The sequence below is a fragment of the Drosophila melanogaster genome, chromosome 3L (genome assembly GCF_000001215.4).
Source record: "Drosophila melanogaster chromosome 3L".
Lineage (NCBI taxonomy): Eukaryota > Metazoa > Arthropoda > Insecta > Diptera > Drosophilidae > Drosophila > Drosophila melanogaster.
In genome coordinates, this window is record NT_037436.4 from 4,134,756 (window position 1) to 4,161,090 (window position 26,335).

The 26,335-nt window shown below is 44.9% G+C and overlaps 7 protein-coding genes across 12 annotated transcripts; 4 read left to right on the top strand and 3 right to left on the bottom strand.

Moving 5' to 3' along the window:
• Positions 1-104: 104 nt before the first annotated feature.
• RfC4 (Replication factor C subunit 4) lies at positions 105-1,283 on the bottom strand. The gene is made up of 2 exons (NM_079191.3): positions 1,064-1,283; positions 105-1,011 (listed from the first exon to the last, which is right to left on the bottom strand). The coding sequence occupies exons 1-2, from the start codon at positions 1,226-1,228 to the stop codon at positions 181-183; spliced, it is 996 nt and encodes a 331-aa protein (NP_523915.1). The 5' UTR covers positions 1,229-1,283; the 3' UTR covers positions 105-180.
• Positions 1,284-1,603: 320 nt separating this feature from the next.
• Rop (Ras opposite) lies at positions 1,604-4,241 on the bottom strand. 2 transcript variants are annotated; one of them, NM_001274475.1, is made up of 1 exon: positions 1,604-4,241. In NM_001274475.1, exon 1 carries the CDS (start codon positions 4,057-4,059, stop codon positions 2,266-2,268), a length of 1,794 nt encoding a protein of 597 aa, NP_001261404.1. In that variant the 5' UTR covers positions 4,060-4,241; the 3' UTR covers positions 1,604-2,265. The 2 variants fall into 2 exon arrangements, with proteins under 2 accessions (NP_001261404.1, NP_523916.2); NM_079192.3 differs by having other exon boundaries at positions 2,033-4,241.
• A 79-nt stretch (positions 4,242-4,320) lies between these two features.
• On the top strand, positions 4,321-6,643 carry Ras64B (Ras oncogene at 64B). The gene is made up of 3 exons (NM_079193.4): positions 4,321-4,504; positions 5,152-5,239; positions 5,296-6,643. Exons 1-3 carry the CDS (start codon positions 4,424-4,426, stop codon positions 5,703-5,705), a joined length of 579 nt encoding a protein of 192 aa, NP_523917.2. The 5' UTR covers positions 4,321-4,423; the 3' UTR covers positions 5,706-6,643.
• Positions 6,644-6,711: 68 nt separating this feature from the next.
• Akh (Adipokinetic hormone) lies at positions 6,712-7,315 on the top strand. The gene is made up of 2 exons (NM_079194.2): positions 6,712-6,899; positions 6,968-7,315. The coding sequence occupies exons 1-2, from the start codon at positions 6,831-6,833 to the stop codon at positions 7,136-7,138; spliced, it is 240 nt and encodes a 79-aa protein (NP_523918.1). The 5' UTR covers positions 6,712-6,830; the 3' UTR covers positions 7,139-7,315.
• Positions 7,316-7,608: 293 nt separating this feature from the next.
• CG32260 (uncharacterized protein) lies at positions 7,609-11,211 on the top strand (the record flags this gene model as incomplete). Of its 2 annotated transcripts, none has more annotated exons than NM_001274476.1 (7): positions 7,609-7,639; positions 9,215-9,366; positions 9,655-9,940; positions 9,994-10,287; positions 10,361-10,572; positions 10,654-10,725; positions 10,957-11,211. In NM_001274476.1, 7 exons carry the CDS (start codon positions 7,609-7,611, stop codon positions 11,095-11,097), a joined length of 1,188 nt encoding a protein of 395 aa, NP_001261405.1. In that variant the 3' UTR covers positions 11,098-11,211. The 2 variants fall into 2 exon arrangements, with proteins under 2 accessions (NP_001261405.1, NP_728942.1); NM_168065.2 differs by lacking the exon at positions 7,609-7,639 and adding an exon at positions 8,337-9,001.
• A 2,729-nt stretch (positions 11,212-13,940) lies between these two features.
• CG1299 (uncharacterized protein) lies at positions 13,941-17,718 on the top strand. 2 transcript variants are annotated; one of them, NM_139605.2, is made up of 6 exons: positions 13,941-14,270; positions 15,467-15,636; positions 15,709-15,967; positions 16,395-16,800; positions 16,863-16,938; positions 17,004-17,718. In NM_139605.2, the coding sequence occupies exons 1-6, from the start codon at positions 14,174-14,176 to the stop codon at positions 17,529-17,531; spliced, it is 1,536 nt and encodes a 511-aa protein (NP_647862.1). In that variant the 5' UTR covers positions 13,941-14,173; the 3' UTR covers positions 17,532-17,718. The 2 variants fall into 2 exon arrangements, with proteins under 2 accessions (NP_647862.1, NP_001261406.1); NM_001274477.1 differs by lacking the exon at positions 15,467-15,636 and having other exon boundaries at positions 15,746-15,967.
• A 1,144-nt stretch (positions 17,719-18,862) lies between these two features.
• On the bottom strand, positions 18,863-26,177 carry nab. Of its 3 annotated transcripts, none has more exons than NM_001014557.2 (6): positions 25,576-26,177; positions 21,469-21,741; positions 20,484-21,358; positions 19,612-19,703; positions 19,415-19,490; positions 18,863-19,329 (listed from the first exon to the last, which is right to left on the bottom strand). In NM_001014557.2, the coding sequence occupies exons 1-6, from the start codon at positions 25,892-25,894 to the stop codon at positions 19,087-19,089; spliced, it is 1,878 nt and encodes a 625-aa protein (NP_001014557.3). In that variant the 5' UTR covers positions 25,895-26,177; the 3' UTR covers positions 18,863-19,086. The 3 variants fall into 3 exon arrangements, with proteins under 3 accessions (NP_001014557.3, NP_001261407.1, NP_001163344.1); NM_001274478.1 differs by having other exon boundaries at positions 19,411-19,490; NM_001169873.1 differs by having other exon boundaries at positions 18,863-19,490.
• Between the last annotated feature and the right edge of the window lie 158 nt (positions 26,178-26,335).

Sequence of the window (26,335 nt, forward strand, 5' to 3'; positions counted from 1 at the left end):
TAACACTCCATTAGGGACGATATGCTCTAAGTGCGCTGACATAGAAATTAACATTAATCTGTTAACTAACGGTGCCCAGTTTAAAATTTAGGTACACTTGTATTCAATACTGAAAAGGACTTATTTATCTCCAATTTTATTTATCTCTGAGATTTCTTTAACCTATAGTTCATATTAAATCTAATGCTTCTCGGCGGCAATGCAGAGTTTGGCCAGAAGGGCGGTGAGCTGCAGCAGCGAGTTGATACCATCGATAATCTTCATGTGGGTGATTCCGATCTCACGGATAAAGTCCAGCTTCAAATGCTCATCGATGTTGATGCGCTTGCAGACACGGAATATGTTCGCAATGATGTCCTCCGGCGAGTATCCCAGCTTCCACAGCTTGGCCAGGATTTTGTAGGCCTTGTGTATGTCGTTAGCAGCGCAATGGTGGATCATCTCCTCTAGGAGCTTTGGGTGCGGCTCGTCGCAGACCTTAAAGACGTTCTCAGCGGTGATGTCGCCAAATCCCTGAGCGGTGGACTGCAGGTTGTTCAGTCCCTGTCGCATATCACCTTGGGCAGTGAATACGATGGCCTCAAGTCCGTCCTCCGTGTAGTTAAGCTTCTCCCACTTGGCCACCTCGATGAGCTTGGCCAGAACTTGCGCATCGGACAGCTTGGTGAATCGTAGCATGGCGCAGCGGGACTGGATAGGCTCTATGATCTTCTCGCTGGTGTTGCAGGCCAGGGCAAAACGAGTGGTGCTGCTGTAGATCTCCATGGTCCGGCGCAGTGCCTGCTGGGCACCCTCCGTCATGCTGTCCGCCTCGTCCAGAATCACAATCTTGTGCCTGCCCCGCGGCAGTGTCACCTTCTGCTGAGCAAACATCTTGATCTTGTTGCGGACCACATCGATTCCTCGTTCATTGGAGGCATTCAGCTCGAGGACAGCCTCCTTGTAGCTGTCTCCCAGGAGAATCCTGGCCAGACACTGGATGGTGGTTGTCTTGCCCACGCCAGGAGGACCCTATAGATCACAATTAGTGGCGCCAAACTAATTTTACTCCTCACAAACTCACAGCAATAATAATATTGGGTGCATTTCCCTGGGTGGCGAATACGGATAGTCTTGCTACGGTATCCTCATTGCCCACTATCTCCTTGAACTTCACGGGGCGGTACTTCTCAATCCACGGCAAGTGACTGCGCTTGTCGTCCGCCGTTTTCTCTGGTTCTTCCGGCATTTTATGTGCAATTTCACAAATTCGCACAAACAAATTGAAGCGTGGGGCTGTAGTGTGGCCGTTTCTTGGGCGCCAAAACACAACGGTTAGGCCTGGTATTTTTTACATTTATCGATTTCTTAGCAACACCGATAGGTCCATAAAGGTAATTATTTGAAATTCAAATATAAAAAAAAAACGTTCAGATCATAAAATATTCTGTAAATGAGGAAAAGAACACACGCTCAACAATATATAAAAAGAATATGTTTTAAGCAAACATTAGTTAAAAATTCTTGTTTACAATGTAAACGTTAGATAGATGAGGATTTCAAATCAGGTTAAAAAAAACTAAAAAAGTTAAATTTAATTTAAGACCAAATAGTTTTTTTTTTTCGTTAAGCTTTATTGGGTATTGAAGAAATTACAATACATTTAGATGCATCAGGTGCCAAAAATTTGAACTTGCATTTGAATATAGTTCGAATTATATCATACGATCAGTGACCAATTGCAAAGTATATCATAAGTTTTTGAAAAGTACTCGGATTGTAAGACAACTTGGTTCAATAGTTTATCTTTAGTGTTAACATTTCAATAATTTAATTTATGTCATTTTGCCGAATATGTGTATTCTTGCACAGGCTCAACCATAATTCTTTCAATTTGACTAATTCGGAAATACATTAAACATTGTTGCAATCCGCGGTGAATATTTTATGGTGCTGTGTGAGTTGCGTGTCCCGTGATTTCTTCTACATTTCGTACTACAGTATATGAGCCAGTATAGGGGCTTAATTGAAATAATACTACGCGTATTATTGTAGTTAATATTTATTTATATTCGGCTAAGAATAAAATACTATATATTTGTAATATATATATTATGTAATGCGTATATAATTTATGTATTGTATTTTTAATATATATTGCAATATGTAATTAGTATAATAATTTCTTAAGGAATCATTTTGAACCTCCGGTAAGGAATAACAAACTATTTTTAAACACGACAAATGTGACAAAACCATTAACAAGATTATGACCCAATAAGTTCCTTAGTCCTCCTTCGAGAGACTGCCCAAATCGCTGAGGAAGATTTCGGGCGACAGGATGTGCGAAGAGCCAACAAGGACCTCCCAATTGCGAACCGCATTGGTCACCTCGTAGGCGCACCGCATCTCGGACATACTCACGCCGCCCACGATGAAGACAATAAGCCTGGGCACGTTCTTTACCTGCGCCTGTCCCTTGTCCTTGTGCCAGTGACCGTAGCGGGCACTGGTTGGGGCATGATAATTGGTATTTTGGGCCCTGCCCTCGAGGAAGGGGAAGTGGCGGAGATCGAGCTTATCCTCTATGCAATCCTCCATGATGTCCTTGATCACCGGTGTCCAGCGGGACATCTGGTAGGTGCTTTCTGTGGTGCGCTCCTTGCGCGGCACCGAGTACTGCTTCTTGCGCGAATCTGCAATGACATTGATGCCCAAGCAACTAAGGTTACGCACCATATCCTGATCCTTCGGCGACAGCTGGGCATGCGTAAACAGCTTGGTCAGGTTCTCCTCGGAAATTCCGTTCTTGATCATGACGTACAGGGCAATGATGCGAACCTTGTCGTAGTTCGAGACATTGGCGTCCAGCAAGATGGGCACAATGTTGCGCATATGATCCTTGATCTTTTCGCCCTCGGCGTCCGTGCCCATGGCCAGATCCTGTTCCACGCGGCACAGCTTGTCCACGTAGTTCTGGTACGACTTCATGCAGTCCTCGGCCAAATGCAAGTGGGTGGAGTACTTGGACAGCTCCTTCTGGTACTGCGGCATCTTCTTGATCATCTGCGAGAGATCGCGCATCGACGACTTGTCAGCCGAGCCCATGCGCTTAGAGTCGGTGAATTTCTTAAGGTTCTGAGTCACCTGGGTGGAGACCACAGCGATATGCTCGTGACGCAGCTCCACCCACAAGTCGTCGTTCTCGTCGAGCAGCACCTCCTTATCCGGCTGGTTGGGGCCGGGCGTGTAGCGATACACGTCATTGACGATGGGTAGCAAATCGTAGGCCATGGCCTGCAGGGTGAGCTCGTGCAGCAGCGGCGACACGCAGTCGAAGCCGCGATCCAGGATCAGCAGCTGGGATCGTGCCTTCTCGGGGCCCTCGCCCATGGTGGCATCGTCGGCCTTGTAGGCGTCCAGCTTCTGCTGCACCGACGCGGCCAAATCGATGTTCCTGTCCCAGTCGCTGCGGTAGCGCACATTTGGGTACTCCCCAAGGGTAGCGCACAGTGTGGCTATTTGCTCGGCAATTCGCTCGATGTGCTTGCTCCGAATGGAGGCAAAGGCCGGCGAGTAGAGGCATTGGAATGTGTCCGGCGAGTCCAGCGAGAACACCTGGCATTCGTATGGCAAAAATGCAATGTTGATCTCCTTCAGCGTCTTGATCTTTCCGGCCGCGCACGACTTGCACAGATCGTTGAATAGCTCCTCGGGACAAACTTCGGTGAAGAAGACATGGGCATAGCGATACATGGGCCGCGCTGGGTTCTCGAAGTCTCGTATCAGACCGCGCACTGACTCATCCGACGGCGTAATCAGATAGATCGCGTCCATCGTGGGCAGCGGCTCGCGCTTCTTGTTGATGTCCTCAACCAGGGTGATGCCCTCGGCGCTGATTTCGTGCATCTTGGTGCAGGCGGACACCATGCGCATACCCAGCTTGTCCACCACCAGCACCCGCCATTCCATGCCGCCCGCCCCCGCAGCGGACGTAACGCCCTGCTTTTTGGGTGGTGGAGGCTTGTACTTCACCACCTCGTTCATCAGCTTTTGGCCCACCAGCACTTTCAAGGCCATTTTCACTGCGTTTTATTGGTCACGGGCGCAAAGGCAACTCGATTATGAACACACTGCGTGTAAATATGTCTTTTTAGCTTATTCCGTTCGCTTTTTCGCGTGGGCTAACTTGACTTAAAGAATTTTATCTATTCCTTGGCCAATTTTTCTGTATTTTTTTCGTTTGATGACTTAGCCTTAGTGATGGGCGAAAGTCGATTGCTGGCTAGCGATAGTTGATATCGATATTACTGTCTAGCAGAGACGCGCACCCGTCTCAGTGCGAGTGTGGATTTCTCAGTTAACCGAGAACGGTCACGCTGCTGCTGTCGAGGAAGGAAAATAAAATAATTTTGCTGGCCAACTGGTCGATTTAAACGGGGAAATGCAGATGCAAACGTACAAACTGGTGGTCGTCGGCGGCGGCGGCGTGGGCAAGTCAGCGATAACGATACAGTTCATCCAGGTAAGCCGCCCAGCATCGGCCCAATCCCTGGTGACGTCGCTTTCCACAGGGGCGTTTGAATGTGGGAGTGGGGGGCGATGGCGCACAGGGGCGGTGGCAGGGGGACGGCCCTTGTTTTGGCCAGAGCAACAAACAAGCAACAAGCGACTGTGATGTGCGTCTGTGTTTGGACATGCGTGTGCATAGTTTCGGGCCGAGATCATCACCAACACAATCATCATCATCATCATCATTGGCAGCATCATCATCGCGGTGGCCACACCCCCGTGTGTATCTCCAATTGGGGATCAAGTGGTCAGAGCCCAGAACCAGGGAGTTGCGTTAGACGCAGCCCCCAGTTTTCTGGGTGTGCCGATCGATTCCCCGAGAGTTTGTGCCATGGTCACGACCACAATGACCGCCCGCTTCCATTTATTTTTAGTCATTTGCGTCATCTGCACATCTTTCGTGTATATGCTGTAGCTTTTCCCCAAGATATATAGAGCATAGTGGATAGTGAATGATAAAAGTGACGTGTGTAAACAAATCAAAGGCGGAATGATAAACGCACCCCGCCCACATAAAAAACCCAGTCTTATAATGTTTATATATGTAGTTTTGTGGCCTCGGCAGCTGGCGGTACAATAATTTTAATCCTAATCTTGCAGAGCTACTTCGTCACGGACTACGATCCCACCATTGAAGACTCGTACACGAAGCAGTGCAACATCGACGATGTGCCAGCCAAATTGGACAGTAAGCTTCCTTTCTTTACCCTTACCAGATTCATAATAACCTGATATTTTACCTAGTTTTGGACACGGCTGGCCAGGAGGAGTTCAGTGCCATGCGGGAGCAGTACATGCGCTCCGGCGAGGGATTCCTGCTCGTCTTCGCGCTCAACGATCATTCCAGCTTCGATGAGATCCCCAAGTTCCAGCGCCAGATACTGCGCGTCAAGGATCGCGACGAGTTCCCCATGCTGATGGTGGGTAACAAGTGCGACCTGAAGCACCAGCAGCAGGTGTCCCTGGAGGAGGCGCAGAACACCAGCCGCAACCTGATGATCCCCTACATCGAGTGCAGTGCCAAACTGAGGGTCAACGTCGATCAGGCCTTCCACGAGCTCGTGAGGATCGTGCGCAAGTTCCAGATCGCCGAGCGTCCCTTCATCGAGCAGGATTACAAGAAGAAGGGCAAGAGGAAGTGCTGCCTGATGTAGAAGGAACTAAATGGAAGAGAATCTCCTGAATGCCGCAGCGGAAGCAGGAGCCAACATATAATGATTATAACACCAAATTTTTTGAAAAACACGCGTCGACTGAGCTTTGAATTCCGTTGAGAAGACGATAAACCAGTAACCCGAAACCAGTAACCGCACAAAACGTGTCAACGAGCCCAAACGAAGTGCATTTCTTACCTGCCCAGGTGCATGGCGCATTCAACGAACGAATCGAATAAACTTCGCCACTCTCAAATAGCTACGAAGAATCTTACAACTGACAACTAACAATGCAAAATGCAAACAGAAACACGAAACATAGGTAGATATATACAACAGATTCACACGAATAACTTATATATACATATATATTTCTACATATATTTTTGTAATATTATTTTGTTGATCAACGACAACAATTAAGGACGAATGTTTTCATGATTATTACCAATCGTGGCTCGCAGGCCATTTGTTTTTATAATGCAATAACTAAGCCCAGAACGTTTGTTTCGATTAAGCCAAAACGTAATAATGTGTTATTGTAATTTGTATTGTTATTTACTACTAATATATACGTATACATATATTAACTGCTTACAAACCGATTTTGTTGTAACAAATTGAGTGCCTCGTTCTCGCGCGTAGAAATCTAAAACATCAAACTCTGTATTACACCCACGGCATTTTTGTACTATACCCGCAGCTGCCAGGCGCGCACAACTCACTTAACGATACTTTTGTACATGTCCCCAGTCGGATCCGGATCCTATGGTTTATTGTTCGCCAAATGTATTGCAACAGTTGCTTTAGCCGCAATCTTGTTTTAACTCTTATACACTGCTTAATTTAACGAACTTATTTAATGGTATATAAATAAATATATAATTAAATTTAAAATTAAACATATGCGCAATTCTAATAAACACATGGAGAATCACAAACGCTTCCACATAGAAGATTGTTTCAATGACGCTCTCGACTGGAATTGAAAATTCCGACCCAATCCAAGCAATTATAGAAAGAATCCTTGCTAGTGCTGTGTTAATTACTTACCAGCTGTCTTCCCTTCGAGCTCAATGGGTATAAAAGCGGGCTGAATCGAAGTGGACCAGCATAGAACTCAGAATGAATCCCAAGAGCGAAGTCCTCATTGCAGCCGTGCTCTTCATGCTGCTGGCCTGCGTCCAGTGTCAAGTGAGTGAATTCATATCCCGCTGCAGGATATCCCTTTCTGATGTCTCATTTTATTTTCCTCTATATAGTTGACCTTCTCGCCGGATTGGGGCAAGCGTTCGGTGGGCGGAGCTGGTCCTGGAACCTTTTTCGAGACACAGCAGGGCAACTGCAAGACCTCCAACGAAATGCTGCTCGAGATCTTCCGCTTCGTGCAATCTCAGGCACAGCTCTTTCTGGACTGCAAGCACCGCGAGTAGATAGCTGTAGGCCAACCAGATCCTGGTCCGGATCTCGGACGATGTCTAGCACGCACACACATACACTCTATATATATAATTACCCGTATATACAGCACGTTATCAAGGTAGTCGTAGTCGGCATTTAGATTTAATGGAACACTCCTTTCTCAACAATAAATAAGCGCATCCGAAATTAATTCTGCTAGCTGCAATCTGGGGAATATGTATGAGTAACCTCAGTGGGTGCTTCACCCATCCTTCAACTTTTCAAGTTCATCCCCCAAAAAAAAAAAAACGAACAAGCCGCTAGTACCTGTCGATTAAATTTAATTTGATTTCGAAAATTGCCACAATTAAATCATTTTCCATTGGCGCTTAAGTTCCGGTGTGTCAGTGGCCCACGGGTTCAGTTCGTCTTTGTAGTTCATAGGATCAGAATGTGTGCGATCTCCGGCCTCGCGAAAGCTCATAAATTTCTATTCATTTATATGGGTCTATCCATCTTGTCGTCCGTCAAGTGTAAGTGGTGTGAATTTCTATATTTAGTTCAACATTCGGTTTAAAAATACCCAACCGATCGTGCCAATAGATCTGCTTAAGATATATGAGATCGTGTCATTCCATTTAATGTGTCAACATAAACCCATCCCCCACAGAGCACATCATCTAACACCCAGCTAATGATTTCAGCAGATCTCCTCCACAAACGATTTCAATCGGATTTCAAGCGCCACTGGCCCAGTTATTTTAATTTCCCCCGAATTAACGATGCATCTCGGTGTGAATTCGTTGAATCTGCCATTAGGTGCTTGAATAATGCACTGAATTAAGTTTTTAGAATTGTGCATTTCCCAGTAGTCATTCAAAACATGTTACACAGTCAAGTGATGTCGTTATAATATGAGTAATGGGTCACTAAACATTTGAAAGTATTTTTATCAAAACTACAAAAAGGTTCTTTACTCATACACATCCGTCAAAACATTGTTAATGAAAATTATTTTTTATTTATTTATTTATTTTTAATATAACATATTAGAAACATTAAAACCATAAATTATGAAATATAATAATTTTAAAGACCCCATCTGACCCCTCGTTACCCTCAATCCGCTCCTGAGCTTGGTCATTTCAGTCGACTCTTTGGATAATTGTGCCCCACTAAAATACAATTGAATTATAATCATTTTGGGCCGCCATGCTCCACTTGGCCAAGCTGCAATTGGCCGAAAATTGAGAGTTCTGTGGACAGTTGCCACCTGGTGGCTAAGCAGAAAGCACGGATAAACGGATACGGCTACGGATTGGAAATGGTACTGCTGGACGAGTTCTGTGTGAAGGTGTACTTCTGGCCATTCCTTTCGTATCTGGCCAGTATCAAGGGCTGGTGCCCGCTGTACCCACCAGGTTACTATCCCATCTACGCCCTGCCGCCGCCGCAGGGACCTCCATACCCTGCGCCGCCCCCGCCGCCGCCGCCGTTTCAGCCGATTGGTCCACTAATACCGCCCCAACCCGCTCTTCCGTCCACACCTGCAGTGATCCCGACGTTCCAGCCAACGCCTCCGAATCCCCAGACGCCGGTGACGCCGCCCCTGATCACGACCAGCAGCAGTACCACTAGTAGCACCACATCGACGACGGGACTGACCACCACCACGACCGCCGGCACCACTCTGCCGCTTCCGATGCCAACGTGTCCATCGCAGCCGCTGGTTTGCCTGACCGGCGGAGCACGTCCACTGCCCAACTGCCCCTGCATCGATCCTCGCCAGCAGCAGAACTCCCCGTTGCTCTCGTCCACGGGACCACAAATCGGTTCGGATATGATGGTCTTCATGCCGCTTAATTCCGGACGTAGGCGACGTCGTCGCCGGAGACGTCGGATACTCTACTAAGATCACCTTCTAGCCACCAATTCAAAAAAAAATCACTTACCCCTACACTGAAAAAAAACGCACTTGCATATATACAGCAAAATTAGTCAAAATAAAAACGATCACAAAAACCAAAGCAAACCGAATTGGCAAACTAAATTGGCATTAAAAAAAGTCCTGAACCACGCCCCACCCCAATCACCTCCTTCTTTTGCAGCTCAATCCTGTCAAGATGCCCGATCCCGGCCTGGAAGCTGCCTGCCCCTGACCTCCTGTCCCCAGCTCATGCAGGAGTACCAGGGCCAGGCCAATGAGTTCCACACCTTTCTGGGCCAGTCCATATGTGGCTTTGATGGCTCCACATTCATGGTAATTTCTCAGTTTTTTTTTCGGAATGTTATGGCTATTAAATTTTATTGCTAATTGGAAAATTGTTTAAAACGATTATCTGCAACTACGCATTAAATTGCATTTATTTTTAGACGATTGCTTATTTGATAAACTTTTTGCCTAGAGAAAAGTTGATACTATATACATCACAAATTGGCAGAATTAATTTTAAACGTTCTTGTTGTATTAATAATAATAATTTATAATTAAGTAATAATTTGTTATACTTATAAGTAAGTAAAAAGTTAGGACTTCTTATTCGATTAGGTCTGCTGTGCAACGGATCGCAGTGGAAATGCCAGGAGCAGGAAGGATGTATTTGTGACCACCGCAGCTCCTTTTGGATTCTTTCATTTCTCGCCCTTGAGTGGCGGTTCTACGGCCACCCCGATGGTTTTCCAGCCCACGCCGCCCCTCAGCCAGGTGGTGAGTCCCAGCTTCTACCCACCACCACCTCCGCCTCCACCAAATAACGCTCCACGTGAGTCCGCGACCTGCGGCATAAGTGGCGCCACTTCCAATCGAGTTGTGGGTGGCATGGAAGCACGGAAAGGTAATGAAGCTAAATAGAGTTGTTCATGTATTAAATGAACTTCCAACTACCAGGAGCATATCCCTGGATAGCTGCCCTTGGCTACTTCGAGGAAAACAATCGGAATGCATTGAAGTTCCTCTGCGGTGGCAGTTTGATTCATTCGCGCTACGTAATCACCTCGGCACATTGCATCAATCCGATGTTGACCTTGGTCCGACTGGGAGCCCATGATCTCTCCCAGCCAGCCGAATCGGGCGCAATGGATCTCCGCATTCGTAGAACTGTGGTACACGAGCACTTCGATCTCAACTCCATATCGAATGATATAGCCCTGATTGAGCTAAACGTAGTGGGTGCATTGCCAGGTGCGCAATGTTTATATATAAATACTATTAATATCACTCTATTAAAACATTTTTTTCTGATCTGTAAAAACAGGTAACATCTCGCCCATTTGCCTGCCGGAGGCCGCCAAGTTTATGCAGCAGGACTTCGTGGGCATGAATCCCTTTGTGGCCGGCTGGGGCGCCGTGAAGCACCAGGGAGTCACCTCGCAGGTGCTAAGAGATGCCCAGGTGCCAATCGTGTCCCGCCACAGCTGCGAGCAGAGCTACAAGTCCATTTTCCAGTTCGTCCAGTTCAGTGACAAGGTGAGCGGGGTCATCCTCAGCCAAGGGGAGTTCCCTGAACAAAGTGGAAGCCACTAAAATGCATCAATAAATCCTTTGCAGGTGCTGTGCGCGGGCAGCTCGAGCGTGGATGCCTGTCAAGGGGATTCCGGTGGACCACTCATGATGCCCCAGGTCAGTTACAATCTCCTCTTCTGTGTCTGTGAGTCATCGAACCAGTTTTGGCCAAGTCTTCAGACTTTAGCTCTGTCTCCAAGGTGGTTCACTGTAAACCGCCCGCTAATTGTCCATTTTTGTGACGCACATACGATTTCGTTGGCCAACGAAAATGCCGGTGACTTGCAGAAGAGAATTTGGAATTTATGATTTAACCATTTGGCAAATCCGATTTTTGAAATCTTTCAGCTGGAGGGCAATGTCTATAGGTTCTACTTGCTCGGCCTGGTTTCCTTTGGCTATGAGTGTGCTCGGCCCAATTTTCCCGGTGTTTATACTAGAGTTGCTTCCTATGTTCCTTGGATCAAGAAACACATCGCATCCGCGTAGAATATGACACATCCTAAATCAAATTGTTATCTCCGATGTGTCATCCGAATTGAGAGCACCTAATGCATACTTGTATTAAAATCCAAAACCCCAAATACACGCAACCACGGGAATTTCTTTATAAATCTCATTTATTTAGGTTCTTGTTTGATTTACGCCTGATTAAATATAATTTGCATCCATTGAATTAAAGCCCCAGTGTAAGATATTTGTTGTATCATCATTATAACATTTAATACATATAATATAATGAATTTGTTTTGCACTTTAAACTGCAAATTCAATTTAAATCAATGCCAATTAACATCTTATTTGATTAGGATGCCAATAGATTCGATAAGAATGATCTTATGTATATTTCCGATAAAAATTCATTGTTTGATCTGAAATACATGATGTGAATTGAATTTCGTGTATGTTTCACCTACCGTATTGAGCTAAGCTAAGATATGAGCTGCAATAAAATATTTTAGTTGAAATTGATGTGCCGGAACCGAAAAAGCCATTCTTTGGGTACAGGGTCTGGAATTTCCCGCAGTTCACTTCGGTCCCCGCTGTTTCTACCTGCCCTGCATGGCCAAGTGATCCGGATTAGTCATTATTGTAGAACGATCGGTGTTATTATGCCCCGGCGATTGCATCGATCGCATGCCAATTGGCATTCGGCGACGGCTCCCCCGGAATTCTAATCAGGTTGAGTGCCCCCAAGCACTGGGATGTATATAGAGATTGGGGGGACCTAGTGGAATGCATTAAGTTGGCGATAACTGTGATCGCACATAAGATGCATTCAAAACGCATATGGCGTCACATGTCGAACTCACCTCCTCCTCCAGAACTAAAATGTTAGTATAAGTTGAAATATACTTTGCAGTTTGAATCATTAATACTATTACTGGCCAAGCTTTTTAAACAATAATTTTGATCTTGTCCATCTATTAACCAAATGTACTTTATAACAGTGAGAATTGTTCAAATTTAAAAGATTTTAAAGATATACTTTTTCAGGTATTTCGGTGATATAACAATATTATCAATAGAGATTCTCTCTGTATTCCAATAATTTCGTATTCTCAATGGGAGGCTGCTATCTATTATAATAATCAGCGAAAGCTGTTTGCAGTGCTCGCATACCAATAGATTCTGAAAGTATGAGCATCTCAGATTGCTAATCGTAGTTGTATGTAGTTGGAATATATATATAAATATAAATAGCGATTGAATGTTTGTTTTGATTACCGACCTAATGACTCTACTTAATGATTCGCAATTGACATGTCAACGGGATCCGTTTTAATTTACCTTGAAAAATGGCATACGAGATTCTTGCGGAGTTGAGCGTCACAAAATTCTCGGAACCAGATCGACTAGCAAATTGAGAACAGTGGGAGGTCAACAATTTGGCGCTACATTTGACTCATGTCTCAATTGAGAATTCCCAGTTGTGTTCCCTTAACATTACCCACTGATCCATATTATTATGCAGCAACAGCAAATAATCATTGTTTTCATTTTCGGGCTGCGCTGGGAAAATCATTTTATAATATGAATGTGGGAATGCTTTTCCACCTTGATCAAAATGATCGCAAGGCAAATGACGTGCTCGTCGATTACGAGTGTGAACCCCATCTGATATGCCACCCACTTTTTCGGCGAGAGAGTGAAATCGGAATGAAATCGTTACATTAAAAGTTCGCTGGAGTGCACTGATAGAAAAAGTTTTGTTAATGCCACCACCTACTCAGTTTGATAATGTTTTCCAGACGGAGAACGTATCGTTGCCGCTTGATATTGCGGATATTTAATTGCTTAAAGTTACTTAACCAACAGCGAAATCGATGTATTATAATTACACTTCTCACCCACAACCCACTGTCGCCAAGTTTAATCTGTTTAATCAAGGTAGTCGGAACAACTTAGTAAGTTAAGAGCTTTTCTCTTGACAGCACCTATAAAACTAGTTATCAATTATAGTACTGTAGAAATTGTACAACCAAACAATCTAAGCAATTAAATAACTAGTTCTATTTCATTGCATCTAGAAGATTAATGAAAACTGTAAGCAAATCAACACACACAACTAGGGTTAACGTAGATTCACAAATCCCTGTTTGTAACATCTTCCAGTTCAATGGCAAGTTCGTTGTTTAAGTCTTTCGATTTGGTATTGGGCCAATGGTACCAGCTTTTTGGAATCAAGTTCGGCAGGCCTGCTACACCGACGGTACTTACATAAATACGGACAGTTTCTAAGAGTAAGATGATATCAGATGGCTAATGACGATGCTAATATAGAACTAGTACTAGAATGTCGTCGATGGCTTTAACTACTTGGCCAAGTGATTCCCAATTGACAATGTCAACGGGATACGTTTTTAATTTACCTTGATTAATGGCATTTATCATTCTTGACTAGACGCGCGTCTAATTGAGTCACAGAATTCTCGGACCCGATGGAATGACAAATTGAGAACAGAGCAAGGTCATCAATTTGGCGCCTTACTTGACTCATGCCCTAATTGAGAATCCCCAATTGTGTCCCTATATTATTACAAACCATTATCACTGATCCATATTATTAGGCAGCAAACACACATCATATACATAGTATTTGTTTCCATTTTCGGCTGGCGCCGGTCTGGGAAATTCATTTTACAATTCAAATGTGCGAATTTGGTGCTTTGGCGTGCTAGCCGAGATCGCCGAGTGTGAACCCCATTTGAAATGTGCCCACTTTTCCCGGCGAGAGAGTTGCCCAGAGAGATCGATTGATTGAGAGATCGGCATACTGGGAGATCCCAAGAGAAGCCTGTATATAAAGCTCGGCTCCGAGGGCCGATCGCTCAGCCGAATCGAAGACGCGATCGCGTTGGTCACGCAGGCCACGAAAAGACACACAAGTCAATCTCCGAAGAAGCTTCAGCGGGTGAAGACGCGTCTCCAGTCTCCGTTTGTCCGGTTCTCCAAAAAAACACTCAGTCTGATAACGCGATTCGGACGGTGAACGTCGGTACGTCGCGTTGCCGCTCGATATTCCGGATATATGATCGCATATATATAATAGATCGATCTCGCCATGAAGTCGATGTGCTGTGTTAGTGCTGTGATCACACTCCTGCCCCTTGTGCTCCTCCCTCCGCCCACTGTCGCCCAGTTTAATCAACGCAGGCAAGGTAGTCGCAGTCACTTAATTAGTAGAGAGCTTTTCGCTTTGCCATATCTATCTATTTAACTACAACTATCTAAAGTCTATAGAACTTTTACGACCGATCTAAGCAAACAACAAACCAGTTCCATTAACAACGCATCTCGAAATTTAATCAAAAATCATTAAAAAATCAACGCATTCAAATGAGTTTAACCCAATAATACCGATTTGCAAAGACCTCTAACCTGTGAAAACTTGACGACATCTTCAAGTTCAATGGCGAGTTCGTTGTTTAAGTCTTTCGATTTGACTGCGGTCCGAATGCGGCGATTTGTATTAACTGCAAAACAAACAATCATCCCCGCTTATTCACAACGAAATTTTTGGCTCATTGTATTCAAGTTCACTACCAATTCACAAAACCAGTCACCAAGGTCGGATTTTGACTCGGACACCGACTTAAACAGGTGTTTATTACCTGCGGGGCGTTCCCTTAGAGCACGTATCGCATTGTGACCGGTACTCGTAAAGTTCGATTGAGATATAGACTTCTAAGATTCCGTTGACCAGCAAACGACGATCTTTACGACTATCTAAGATTGTTAAGATTATGAGAAAGTCTTATGCAAGTGTATTGCATTGCACATAAAACTTGTTAGGCCTTTAGAATTTGTCGTATATCGAATGTCTATATTGAGCTCTGAATCACATTAGAAAGAGCTCCAGTTTAGATATCAATTATTCAAGACAAAGAAGCATAGAGATATGTTAGCTCGAAATAAAAATAAATCACATAAGACAACAAGGAACCCCTTTTGTTATTTTTCTTGTGCATGCGAAGTATAATAATAGAGCTTGAGTGCTTTCATATGCCGGTTTTGTTTAGAATTTGTGTTCTGGCTAGCGATAGATTGTTGACTTGCTAAGAGGTGTCAGAAAGTATATGACTAAATCTGACATTCCCATTAATGACTCATATTTGGAAGAAGGCCAATCCGTTTAACACAAAACTAACCAAACCATAATAAAAAAAAACAAAGTTACTACTTTGTTTGAATCGATTAAAAGTAATAGCTGTTCTAAAAGCTTGGGAATATTGTTAACAAAAAGACTACATTTTTAAAAGCAAAACGCAGTGGATTAAGAAAAACCTGAACTTCAAGTTTATCACATTTTATACGAGAAGCTAACGAAACGATGACCCATTTCTTTGTTATCCAGTTCGCCAGAACTGCATCACACCCGAGAACTATTATGGCAGTTGCGTGGCCCTGACCTACTGCCCCCAGGTGGTGAACATCTTCCAGACCACCAGTAGGGATCGGGCCCAGCGTTATGTGATCGCCCTGCAGCGCAGCTGTGGCACCCGCAGCATCAACGGTGATCCGGTGGTAGGGACACATCTTAGGTCTATCCTTCCACTTTCCATCCTTGCTAAGCTTTGCCCCGCTCCTCCCACGTAGATTTGCTGCACTGAACCCAGATATAACCCGGTCACAGAACGTCCACGGAATCCCTTCTTTCCCAGCGAGTCCACATTCATTGGCCCACAGCCGCCGCCGGAAGTTCCTGACAATCCCTTCCTGATCCCCACGCCCAGGACTACGACCACCACGACGACTACCACTCCAGCTCCCATTCCGGATACCTCGGCGGCTCCCCTTATAGAACCACGTGGAACCGTTTGCCGCGGCCCTGATACAAAACCAGGAAACTGTGTGGGTGAGTTTATTTGGGAATTCAAACTGAAATTTTATATTTTTTTTTATCAATGTGCACACGTGTTTTTTGTTTGTGGTTCGATGTGCTCGCACGTTTTTGTTTTAAATCTTTAAAATGTATTTTATTGCGCCTTTGACGTGTTTTGCTTGTAATTAAATGGCATTTAATGCTCGGGAAGAGCCCAAAAATCAATTATACCTGATGCATTGACAGGAATAATTAGTTGAAACCTGTTTCTAATTAGAAAGCATTGTATGCAGGCAAAGTAATATTGTTTCTCGTACAGATTCATTTGATGAACCCCAAAAGTTGATCTGATTATCCAAAACAGTTTACAGTATATGAAAATCAAAATATATTTTGGATCAATCTCAATCTTTTCGAGTCTTATTATATTTTTATATGTATATTTACTTATCCCATTTAGAAATCAAGGAGTGTGCCTCACTGCTGAATGAGCTTAGGTCAAGGTCGCAGGACGCGACCTTTGCCAATTTCCTGCGTGCCTCGAACGCGGTTTGCCAAAACAAGGGCACCCAGGTGTGCTGCCCCACTGGCCAGGGCATTACCAACACCACTCCGGCACCGTCTCAAATAGTTCCCAAGAACACGGACGAGATACCACGTCGGTTGCTCAATGTGGAGGAGGGATGTGGCTCCACGGTGGGATATTTCAAGAAGATTGTGGGCGGTGAGGTTAGTCGCAAGGGGGCGTGGCCCTGGATCGCACTCCTCGGATATGATGATCCCTCCGGATCGCCGTTCAAGTGCGGAGGAACCCTAATCACAGCCAGACACGTGCTCACGGCGGCCCACTGCATCAGGCAGGATCTGTAAGTGAAAGATCCTTTATCCTTTAGGATTTCAATTCTAATCTGAGTTCCACTTTTCCAAGGCAATTTGTACGTTTGGGCGAACATGATCTGTCCACGGACACGGAGACTGGCCATGTGGACATTAACATAGCAAGGGTGAGCCAACCAATCGAGCATTTTAAATGAATCAATTTACTCACAATCTTGTTGCCCCTTTTCAGTACGTATCCCATCCGGATTACAATCGCCGGAATGGACGCAGTGACATGGCCATCCTGTACCTGGAGCGGAACGTGGAGTTCACCAGCAAGATCGCTCCCATCTGCCTGCCGCACACGGCCAATTTGCGCCAGAAATCTTACGTGGGCTACATGCCGTTCGTCGCCGGATGGGGAAAGACAATGGAGGGCGGTGAGTCCGCCCAGGTGCTCAATGAGCTTCAGATACCCATCTACGATAACAAAGTGTGTGTGCAAAGTTACGCGAAAGAGAAGCGCTACTTCTCAGCGGATCAGTTCGACAAGGCCGTACTCTGCGCCGGAGTCCTGTCCGGTGGCAAGGATACGTGCCAGGGCGACTCCGGTGGTCCGTTAATGCTGCCAGAACCGTATCAGGGCCAACTACGGTTCTATCTGATTGGCGTGGTGTCCTACGGAATTGGTTGTGCCCGACCAAATGTGCCTGGAGTTTACTCCAGCACACAGTACTTCATGGACTGGATCATCCAACAGGTCCAGGACACACCCTGATTTGCCATCGCCATCGTGCTGCACCTAGCTCATAAGATCCCTAACTTAAAGCAAACCCATAACCAGCAGAAAACTTGTGCAATGAGAACAAAACGATTGATTTAAAATTCATTATGATATTAAATGCTTCAATACGATTTTATAGTCCTAAATTTGTATAATATAAATTTAAATTTATTTCACATTTATTACTACTATGTAGTAGGTTGCACTAGTAACGTTTTGATCGCTATATTTTGTATGTACATTGTGATGTAATATCAGTACTTTTTGAGTGCAAATATTGACACTCCTGGCTTTGTTCTCAGGACGTCTAATCCCTGTGCCCGATGCCTGAAGGCAGAAGGATTCCTTTTTTCTTTTTTTTTTTGGGTCACAGCATCTTATGCAAATCGAGCGCAAGACGCCCATCAATCATTCTGGTAATGATCGCGTCTTGGGCGAACCCGCAGAAGGGACAAAAGGGGCTAGGGGTGCACATATGTAAATGCGGGGTAAGAAGGCAGCCTGCGATCCTGGACATGAGCTGCATTGTAATTGCTGCGGCGGCCACAAGCGGATTTGCATAACTCAGGAGGGGATGGAATGCCCAAGGTATCGCATGGGCGCCATCTACTGGAGGGGAACAAAGGGTTGCCTTCCCCAATCTTCCCTCTTGCTTTCTTTTCTCCAGCGGCAGATGAACAAATCAAATGTTGGAGTACAAAAGCACGACGAATCCTTTTTGAAGTCAGAACGCCTCCCGCGCATTTGCGGCCATGTGGTCTGGTTTCCCTTCAGATTCAAATCGCATCTGGCAGATGATTTATTTCGAAGAAAGAGTTCATTAAACTGCATTCCCTTGAACTATTCTATCCTGTTCTCTTTACAATTAAGATGCAATCACAAGAGCGAAAGTAAATCGTTCTTAGATCATCATCCGATCATCATCATCATCAATAATGCCAACCAAATTTGCATGCCCCGCGATTTTTGCACCACATTTGCATACCTAAGTCCATGCCACAAGGGTGTTAATTTGCTCATTACCCGATCCCTTAGATCGCACTTCTTCATCGCCAATCTGAAAGATATTTTTGCAAGGGTTCGCAAGGATCGCAATGATCGCAGGGAGGTTCGCCAGGATCTTGCCTTTTTGCGGCGTCAAGAGGCGAACAAAGGAATTGCCCACAATCGCAAATGTAAACACGATCAGTCAATTTCAATGGGTGCAATTGTGATCTATGATCTCGATGATCTTTCAATTTGCCATGATCAATGAGGGCAATTGTCAGGTATTGTATTTTTATCTCCTCTAATTTCTCTATATTTAAAATTAGCTTGTTGCATTTAAAAATTATTATAACTTTTTATTGATAGATAAATAATGATTTTATTACAGTGTTTTAGTATAGATCACAGAGACTACAAAATAATCGTTGTCTTAAAGCTCCTTAAATAAAGTTATGTTTTTAGACGATACTAATCTAGTTGAATTGCACTGGAATCAAAACGATTTGGGTGTGGGTAACCCAATCTGGCACTACGAATGGCATCCATCCAATTTTCTCCAGAACTAAGTCTCTGGTGAAGCAGCACTCCTCTTGAGCGCGAGCACCTCGTTCAAAGCGGGACTGAGTGCCAGGGCGGGATTGGCCACCGCGATAATGTTGTCCCCCGCCGCGGAGATGACCTGGACTCCACTTAGAGCTGCGCCCGAGGATGTGCCACTCAGATCCACTGATTCCCGTGGCGGCGACGATGTCTCCATCTGGCGAGAGACGGGCGATCGCTCACCTTCCATTCCATTGCATGGCGTCTGTGGAGGATTAAATGTATTTCTCTTATTCTTCGGCCTTTCCCGGGTAACGGAATGCCCTCGTAGAGCTCCAACACATACTCACTGGCATGGTCGGCGAGCTTGAGTTGCTGAACGAGAAGCGCGAATCGTTGTCCTCATAATCAGCCGCCTTGCTGACTCTGAAAATTAATTTAAGTATTATAAAATAATGTTTAGCTTGTATACGTATATATATATAAATACATTATATATTAATATAAAATATATTAAGCTAATTTTAAGTTTTGACCTTATACTCACGAGAACTTGGCAATTTCCGACAGATCAAATGGCGGCTTGGCAAACTTTTGGTACATGGCGAACAGATTGTAGCGCGAATCCTCGACAGCTTCCTTTATTTTTGGGTTGGATTTATCAACAAGATCGGGGATTAGAGACTCTCAATCGCATTTCAATGGAACCAAATGGAAGCTAAGCGAGGCAAGAGGCAGTTGCGTGGAAAGAGTTTTTTTGTAGGCCAAGGAAGAAGACACGTGGATCGTTGGTTTTGGCAATTTTGTAGGATTTATTTATTGACTCGTAAGTGGGAAAAGGTACAAGAATATATTGCAAAACGACTACTGACTAAATAACTTGGGTTTATATCTAATAAGATTCAATTGTAATGGGTTAGTGATTAAATTATAAAGGATTAAAGCATAGGTTAATCTAATAAACTTTCAAGCAACAAATACTAGCAACTCAACAGTAAAAACTACAAAAAACACAACCATTTACGAATATATATTAGTTCATGCTAATAAAGCTAGACGATAAGGATTAAAGAATTAAATACATTAGTGATTTAGTTATTTTCAAAGGTCTTTAAGACCAAATTGACTACACAGACTATATGGGTTATAGTCAGTTTTTTAACTACAAGATTAGAAGTAAGATTTATCAAGTCTAGTTCAAAAATACTGTAGTGTGAACTTGGATCCCTCTCCACAGGTCGGGATATTCTGAGAAGAACCTCTCGACTAGGATTAGTAATTGTGTTCTGGCGTTCGCGAAAGCTGCAAGGCAAATTGTTGGGTTATCAGGGAGCACCTCCGTCCGGAGGACTCTGAAGCGAAGCTGAAGCACTGCACCGGGCACCGGACCTATAGCTCTACGGTATCTAGCTTCCTTACCCGATTCAAGTCGAGCGGCAGCTGCGCAGCCTCCGTAGAGGAGAGTCGCTGTCGCTTGGAGGGCACGGCGGCGTCACTGGACTCGCAGTCCGTGTCGCCAGGAGCCCGTCCTCCGCCCAATCCCGCTCCCTGCGACGGCAGCTGGGTGAGCAGACCACCGTACCGGGCAATGCTGGCCGAGTGGCCGAACCCGGCATCCTTGACAATCTGCCGTGCCAGGGGGAACAGCTCATCCCGGCGGGTCAGCAGCCAGATGGTCTGGGGATTCCGACACAGCTGGGCCGCCGCCTCATTGACGCACACCTCGTGCAAGGTCAGCGGCTTCTCCGGCCGCCTTTTGCAATCGAAACGGCCGTAGATGGCCGAGTACTTACGGATCTCGTCCATGCGCCGCGGATCCTGTTCCCCCATGGCGATAACCTGCTCCAGTTCCCGGGTGGTTCGCTTCCTGGTGGTCTGGGCGCGCGGTTCCCTCTGGGGCAGTTGCCTGCCAATCTTATCAGCACACATGGTTATCCGCTGGATCTGCGCTTCGGTCAGAACAGGTGTGAGCTGGGGCGAACTGGAGGAGACCTGGTGGGCGGTGTTCGCCGGAAGGTTACTGTTCGCCGAGGGATGCGGACTGCTGGTCAGCGGGTTGGGGGGCAGTACCAGCGGCAAGGGCACCGAAGGAGCTGAGGGACAGCTGATCTGGGTAGCCAAGGGGACAGTGGGAGCGGGAACCGAGGCGGAAGCGGGCAGTGGAGCTGGGGGAACCGGCGAGGGCATAAAGGAGGAACCCGAGGGATTGAACGAGGGAAATTTCTGGCGGGGCAGAGCGGGCGTGGTGTCCGGATTGAAGATCAATGCCGGTTTCGGTGGCGTTTCGCAGAGACCTGCAAGTAACAAGGTATTAGCAAAAGTGTTTTACAGAGGCGGAAATTCATCAAATCAACTAAATATTGTAAAAGTCTCATTTTCCTTATATCATATTTCTTAAACTTACCCAGATGCGGCATCATGGGTCCCTGGAAGAGACCCGGATTGTTGGCCCACTCGTGCAGCGCCTTCTGCAGCCGGCGGACGTGAAGTGGCTTGGAAGCCATGCCGACCAGGGCCATGATCTCGAGGAACTCCTCCTCGCCGGCGTCGTACAACTGCTGCACATCATCACCGCCCATTTCCAGCAGGGTGTCGTAGTAGGCCAACAGACTGGCCCTCTGGAGTACCCGGTACAGCTGCACCTCCGCCTCGTTGCCCGGTCGCGATGTGGTGATCACTGGAAGATACAAGCAAACGTATGCATAAGAAACTGGCTTGAAGAAGTTCCAGCAAAAAATGATATTTATTAAGTTCTGGCCTGCGACGTTCTCACAATGCTACGCGCCTATAAGAAAAAAATTTTAATTAAATTCGCTTTTTCTTACCCAAAAAAAAAAAAAAACTCGACGGACGTCTGGACCCTAACCCTTTTTTCGTAGAGGCTGAGCAGAGCAAAAAAAAAAAACTCGAAAGCACACAAAAAGGATGAGGCAAGAGCTGGGAACCAACTCATCTGCATAAGCATGGTGGTTCAACCCCTTCTGAAAGACCAAGGATGCGATACGATCCGCTTTGAGTCGGCAAACTCGTTAGAAATGCGTCACGCATGCGCAAGATGCCAGCAAGGATTGCCAGGATCATCATTTAAATCTAACCTATTCTCTCTTTTTTTTTGTTTGCTTTTATCACTTTCAATTTTTGGCTCAAAATAGGTAAATTTTCATGGGTATATGGGATGGCATCGTGTGAAATATATATGTACATACATATAAAGTCGTACCTACACTCAAGTTCATAGGAAACCATCCTGACTAGCCAGCGATTTATTGCTCATACTAATGAATCCCCCGATCGAGGAGACTGTAACTGTTATGGCAGCACAGCTCTAAATGGACGACGCCGATGACGAGGATGATGATTATGTCAAATCGTAAATAATTATGTGAGAATATTTCAGGCGGCGACAACGTCTGCAGCCAGCTTTAATTAATAGAAAAACGAGCTGGTCGGCTAAATTATAACAAACTCAGGGCAGAAAAAGCTGCCTACATCGATTGCCATCCTCCGATTCCACTCGCTCTGTTTTTTTTTTTGTGGTTTGTATTCAGTTGCCTTGGCCAACTGGAAGCCACAAGCGCATCCACCGACGTGCAACACCAAGGATGCGCACTTCGCGCCATTAACCCACGCTCCGCTCCATGGGGTTGTTGCGATTTATGGCCAGGCAGCAAGAATAATTCGCATTCTTAGCCGCTTAATTGGGTATATCATAAATAGTTTGGAAACTAAAATATCAGACCAGTTGCGTCCACTTGAAAGCTGTGATCAACTGAGCTGAACTGGACTGAAATTAGTGTCGACTTTGAAAGTGCTTATAAATGTACGCTAAATCCAGCAAACTAGTAGCTAAGTGACAAGGTTATTAAAACTAGTTAATGAGAGGGTTATAATAGACACATTTGGCCAGTTTTAGTGAAAGTTTATGATCTATATATCTCTATATACATATAATATATTTAAAATGAAAAGATACATATGAGTAATGCTTTTCTGAAAGCTTTCTTAAGATTTTCAATTGATCTTGAAATTGAAAAAAAAACCTAGAGTGACCGCTGAAGGGTTAAGAGCGTGGCCACACTTCTGGTCTATTCCATCACTTGCCACCGCCCGCTCCCTGATCCTAACTTGGGTATTTAACGCAGACCTGCGTAAGTCGGGAGTCTGGTGGAGCAAACGGAGAGGGGCAGCCGGTGGTAGCAATAAATAAATGAGACGTGATTTCAATACACAAATAATGTGAATGGTGGGGGGAACGGGGGGGATATGGCGAAGCGGGAGGCTGGGAAGGCGGAGAACTGGGGACACTTTGTTGTGGCTGCTCCAGCTCCTCTGCTTCTGCGGATTGTTGCTGATTTTTTATTTATTTAATTTGCGGGTTTGGTTTTCTTTTTTTTTTTTGCTTGCTTTCATTTTTTTTACCCACTGCGTAAGAGCCGATGCTGCGGCTGCTGTTGTTGTTGTCATTTGCTAAATATGCTGTTTTTATGCGAACGGCAAATGGTGAAGATGGACAAAAAATTAACTGCAGTAACTTTTTAGTTGGCACTTGGCAGCAATAATGACATTCGACGCCACATACCAAGCAGCTGCCCAAGCAGCCAGGAGCAGAAAACGGAAAACCGCGAGCAGCCAGCAGGATAGGCACTTAGAAAAAAAGTGTGGTTGATTCTGATAAGATGTGATAATTGTTTCTAATGGAAATTATAATTATATATATTTCATACAAGGCGTCTCTGAGCATTAAGTTAAGTATGTACCTCGCTCATGCCTATATTATTTGTATTATTTTGACACACTTTTCTCACAGTGCATTTAGAAAATGCGTTATAGTGCATGTGTGTGTGTGTGTGAGCGGTCTGTGTGTGCGTGTGGAGCGGAGCAGTCAATCGTGCGATCGCTTCGATTATGGGCAAAAAGTAGACGCCGGACTTTGCAGACTTTGACTTGGAGAGTTGGACCTGGAATCGGAACCTGGAACCTGGAACCTGGGACTTGGGACTGGGACCAGGGTCTGAATCCTCCTCCTCCTCCTCCATTCGATCCTCCCTTTCTGCTTGGCATCGGCAATGGGCAAGTAACCGAAACTATTTCTCATATACAACGATAAATTAAAAGCCAACTTTTTCAACGACCAAATTCTTGTCGATCAAAATTCCATTGGTGGCAATAACGTGGACCGTACGTGCCAATGGCCAATGGCCCCGGCAGAGGAACCATAACCATAACCTGCACAGGAAAAGAATAATGTCTGTCCAAAATATTAAGTGCATTATTTTCGGGGTCATTACGATCTTAATCTTGCCAATTTGAGGGTTTTAATAGGACCTGTTTCGCCATGTCCATTGTACTTGTATAAATCTAAATAAAAGATACACTGGATACTCATTGGAAATGCTATGTTATATTAAGTGATACCAACTAGATAATATAAGTTGATTGAATCACTAAGAACTGGATATATATATGTTTTTTTCTCTGTGTGACGACATCTTTTCTTTCGGCGCTTGAGCATTTTTTCCAACGAGAACGCGTCTCGTTGGTTGCCTCCCCTTCCGCCAACTGAGATTTATTGAAATATTTTACTACCCTCATCGCTTGGGGTGAGTTTTTTCCGTTTCCTTACAACGTTTTTTCATATCACCCCTAAGACGCGACCTATCATCATGAGGTTCATCTAACGGCTGCCTAGGAAAAGGCATCTTACCTGGGTCTGGCATGGATCCTATTGGATGAAGTCTGCCATTGCTGCCTTAAGAAATCCTAGACCTTGAGCAAATATGCAAAGTAAGACACCCCAAGCAATCGAGCACCGAGGAAATGAAAACCGGAACAGGGTCCGCTATTTTTTAAGAAATTAAATTATTACCCAGCAAAGGTAACTTTCAGCTTCCTTTGTTAATAGACGGAGGTCCTTGAAGGACAGGGACAAGCTCCTTCGGTTTTCCGTTACATAACATCGCCAGACAATGGAAGCTCGCGAAAAGAGCGCGAAAATTGCAGCATGTGGCTGGATGAGGATTCCTTTGTCAAAGGATTCGTTGCGGTCGAAGGATCAGGATTGGACACAATAACATTTATACAAATGAAGACATCTGCATGAGCCAATGACGAAAGGATGTGCATGGCTTTCGGAGATAATTAGAACCTGTATCAGCAAATTTTTTTTGGTATTTTTAACGACAAAAACTATATTCAATTACCATCAACATAAACCATTTTGAAAGCCTTTAGAACGCAAAGAAATTAACTGACAGAAAATAGTTTATAATTATGAAAACAGGCATCCTTCACAAAGAATTTCTATTAGAAACTTTTAATTTGTTTCAAAACAATTAGTTCCCTTTCTACAATTGTACTTTGATTACCAAAGTTTATTTTTTAAGTGAGAGCATAGAAAACCTTTTACTTCTATCCACAACTGTACTGTGTTCACTAGTGTAACACAGCACAGTAATATCCTTGGAAATCCTTTTCACCATATTACAGCATCAGTTAATAATAAACTACTTACTTGTTCCATTCGCATTCCTTCCAAAGATCTTGCCCTGCGGACTCATAATGGGACTGGAGGAGGCCGACGGAGCGCCCGAGAGCGATCTCTGTCCCTCGGATAGTCCGCTGGCTACGGACAGATTGTACAGATCCTCCGTCTTGGGCATTTCCAGACTGGTGGTCAGCAGCTGTGACTGTGTGGCGGAGGCGGATGCAGATGCTGTTGCGGATTGGCTGTGTCCTTTGCTGCTGGTGCTGGCAGCTGGCGATGGACTGGATGTGGATGTGGTGGTGGCCACCGCCGTCGTGGGTGTTGTGGGATTCGAGCTCGCCTCCATTGCGATAAAACACGTTGGCAAACGATGACGGATTAAATTAACGCGATTGGCACGAAAGGCGATCAAATACCAGGCACAAACACAAAGAACCAGGACGAAATGCATGCAAACTAGGATCTAGGATCAGGGATCGAGGATCGGAAGAGTACTACAGGCTACGATTAACTACACTAGATAAGTATATAAGACTCTTTAGGGAGAGTTAAACAGAAGATTGTAACGGCAGTAACGAAACTCGCGCCACTTTCAGTCTCTCTAATCTCTGCGATCCGCTCAGCTCGAGGCCAGACGAACTTCTGTGCACGAATCCCAGAACGGACATCTGAGGAACCCTTTTGGAACCGGCCGACGACAACGAAGCCAACGAAGCCACCCGAAGTCCACCCGAGTGCCGGGCGCTTTCGTTTTCTATCAGCCGGGGCAAAAAAAAAAAAAAGGGTT

Bases quoted from the DNA above. Each gene is read 5' to 3' on its own strand.
- nab (NM_001014557.2), bottom strand. From the start codon at position 25,894: ATGGAGGCGAGCTCGAATCCCACAACACCCACGACGGCGGTGGCCACC. The intron at 19,704-20,483 runs GTAAGGAAGCTA...CCAAAAATAAAG, and splicing joins TGCCGCTCGACTTGAATCGG to GAAGCTGTCGAGGATTCGCG. The intron at 19,330-19,414 runs GTGAGTATGTGT...AATCCTCCACAG, and splicing joins CAAGCTCGCCGACCATGCCA to ACGCCATGCAATGGAATGGA.
- CG1299 (NM_139605.2), top strand. From the start codon at position 14,174: ATGAAGTCGATGTGCTGTGTTAGTGCTGTGATCACACTCCTGCCCCTT. The intron at 16,801-16,862 runs GTAAGTGAAAGA...CACTTTTCCAAG, and splicing joins CACTGCATCAGGCAGGATCT to GCAATTTGTACGTTTGGGCG. The intron at 16,939-17,003 runs GTGAGCCAACCA...GCCCCTTTTCAG, and splicing joins TGGACATTAACATAGCAAGG to TACGTATCCCATCCGGATTA.
- Akh (NM_079194.2), top strand. From the start codon at position 6,831: ATGAATCCCAAGAGCGAAGTCCTCATTGCAGCCGTGCTCTTCATGCTG. The intron at 6,900-6,967 runs GTGAGTGAATTC...TCCTCTATATAG, and splicing joins TGGCCTGCGTCCAGTGTCAA to TTGACCTTCTCGCCGGATTG.
- RfC4 (NM_079191.3), bottom strand. From the start codon at position 1,228: ATGCCGGAAGAACCAGAGAAAACGGCGGACGACAAGCGCAGTCACTTG. The intron at 1,012-1,063 runs GTGAGTTTGTGA...TGTGATCTATAG, and splicing joins CACCCAATATTATTATTGCT to GGTCCTCCTGGCGTGGGCAA.
- Rop (NM_001274475.1), bottom strand. From the start codon at position 4,059: ATGGCCTTGAAAGTGCTGGTGGGCCAAAAGCTGATGAACGAGGTGGTG.
- Ras64B (NM_079193.4), top strand. From the start codon at position 4,424: ATGCAGATGCAAACGTACAAACTGGTGGTCGTCGGCGGCGGCGGCGTG. The intron at 4,505-5,151 runs GTAAGCCGCCCA...CTAATCTTGCAG, and splicing joins TAACGATACAGTTCATCCAG to AGCTACTTCGTCACGGACTA. The intron at 5,240-5,295 runs GTAAGCTTCCTT...TATTTTACCTAG, and splicing joins TGTGCCAGCCAAATTGGACA to TTTTGGACACGGCTGGCCAG.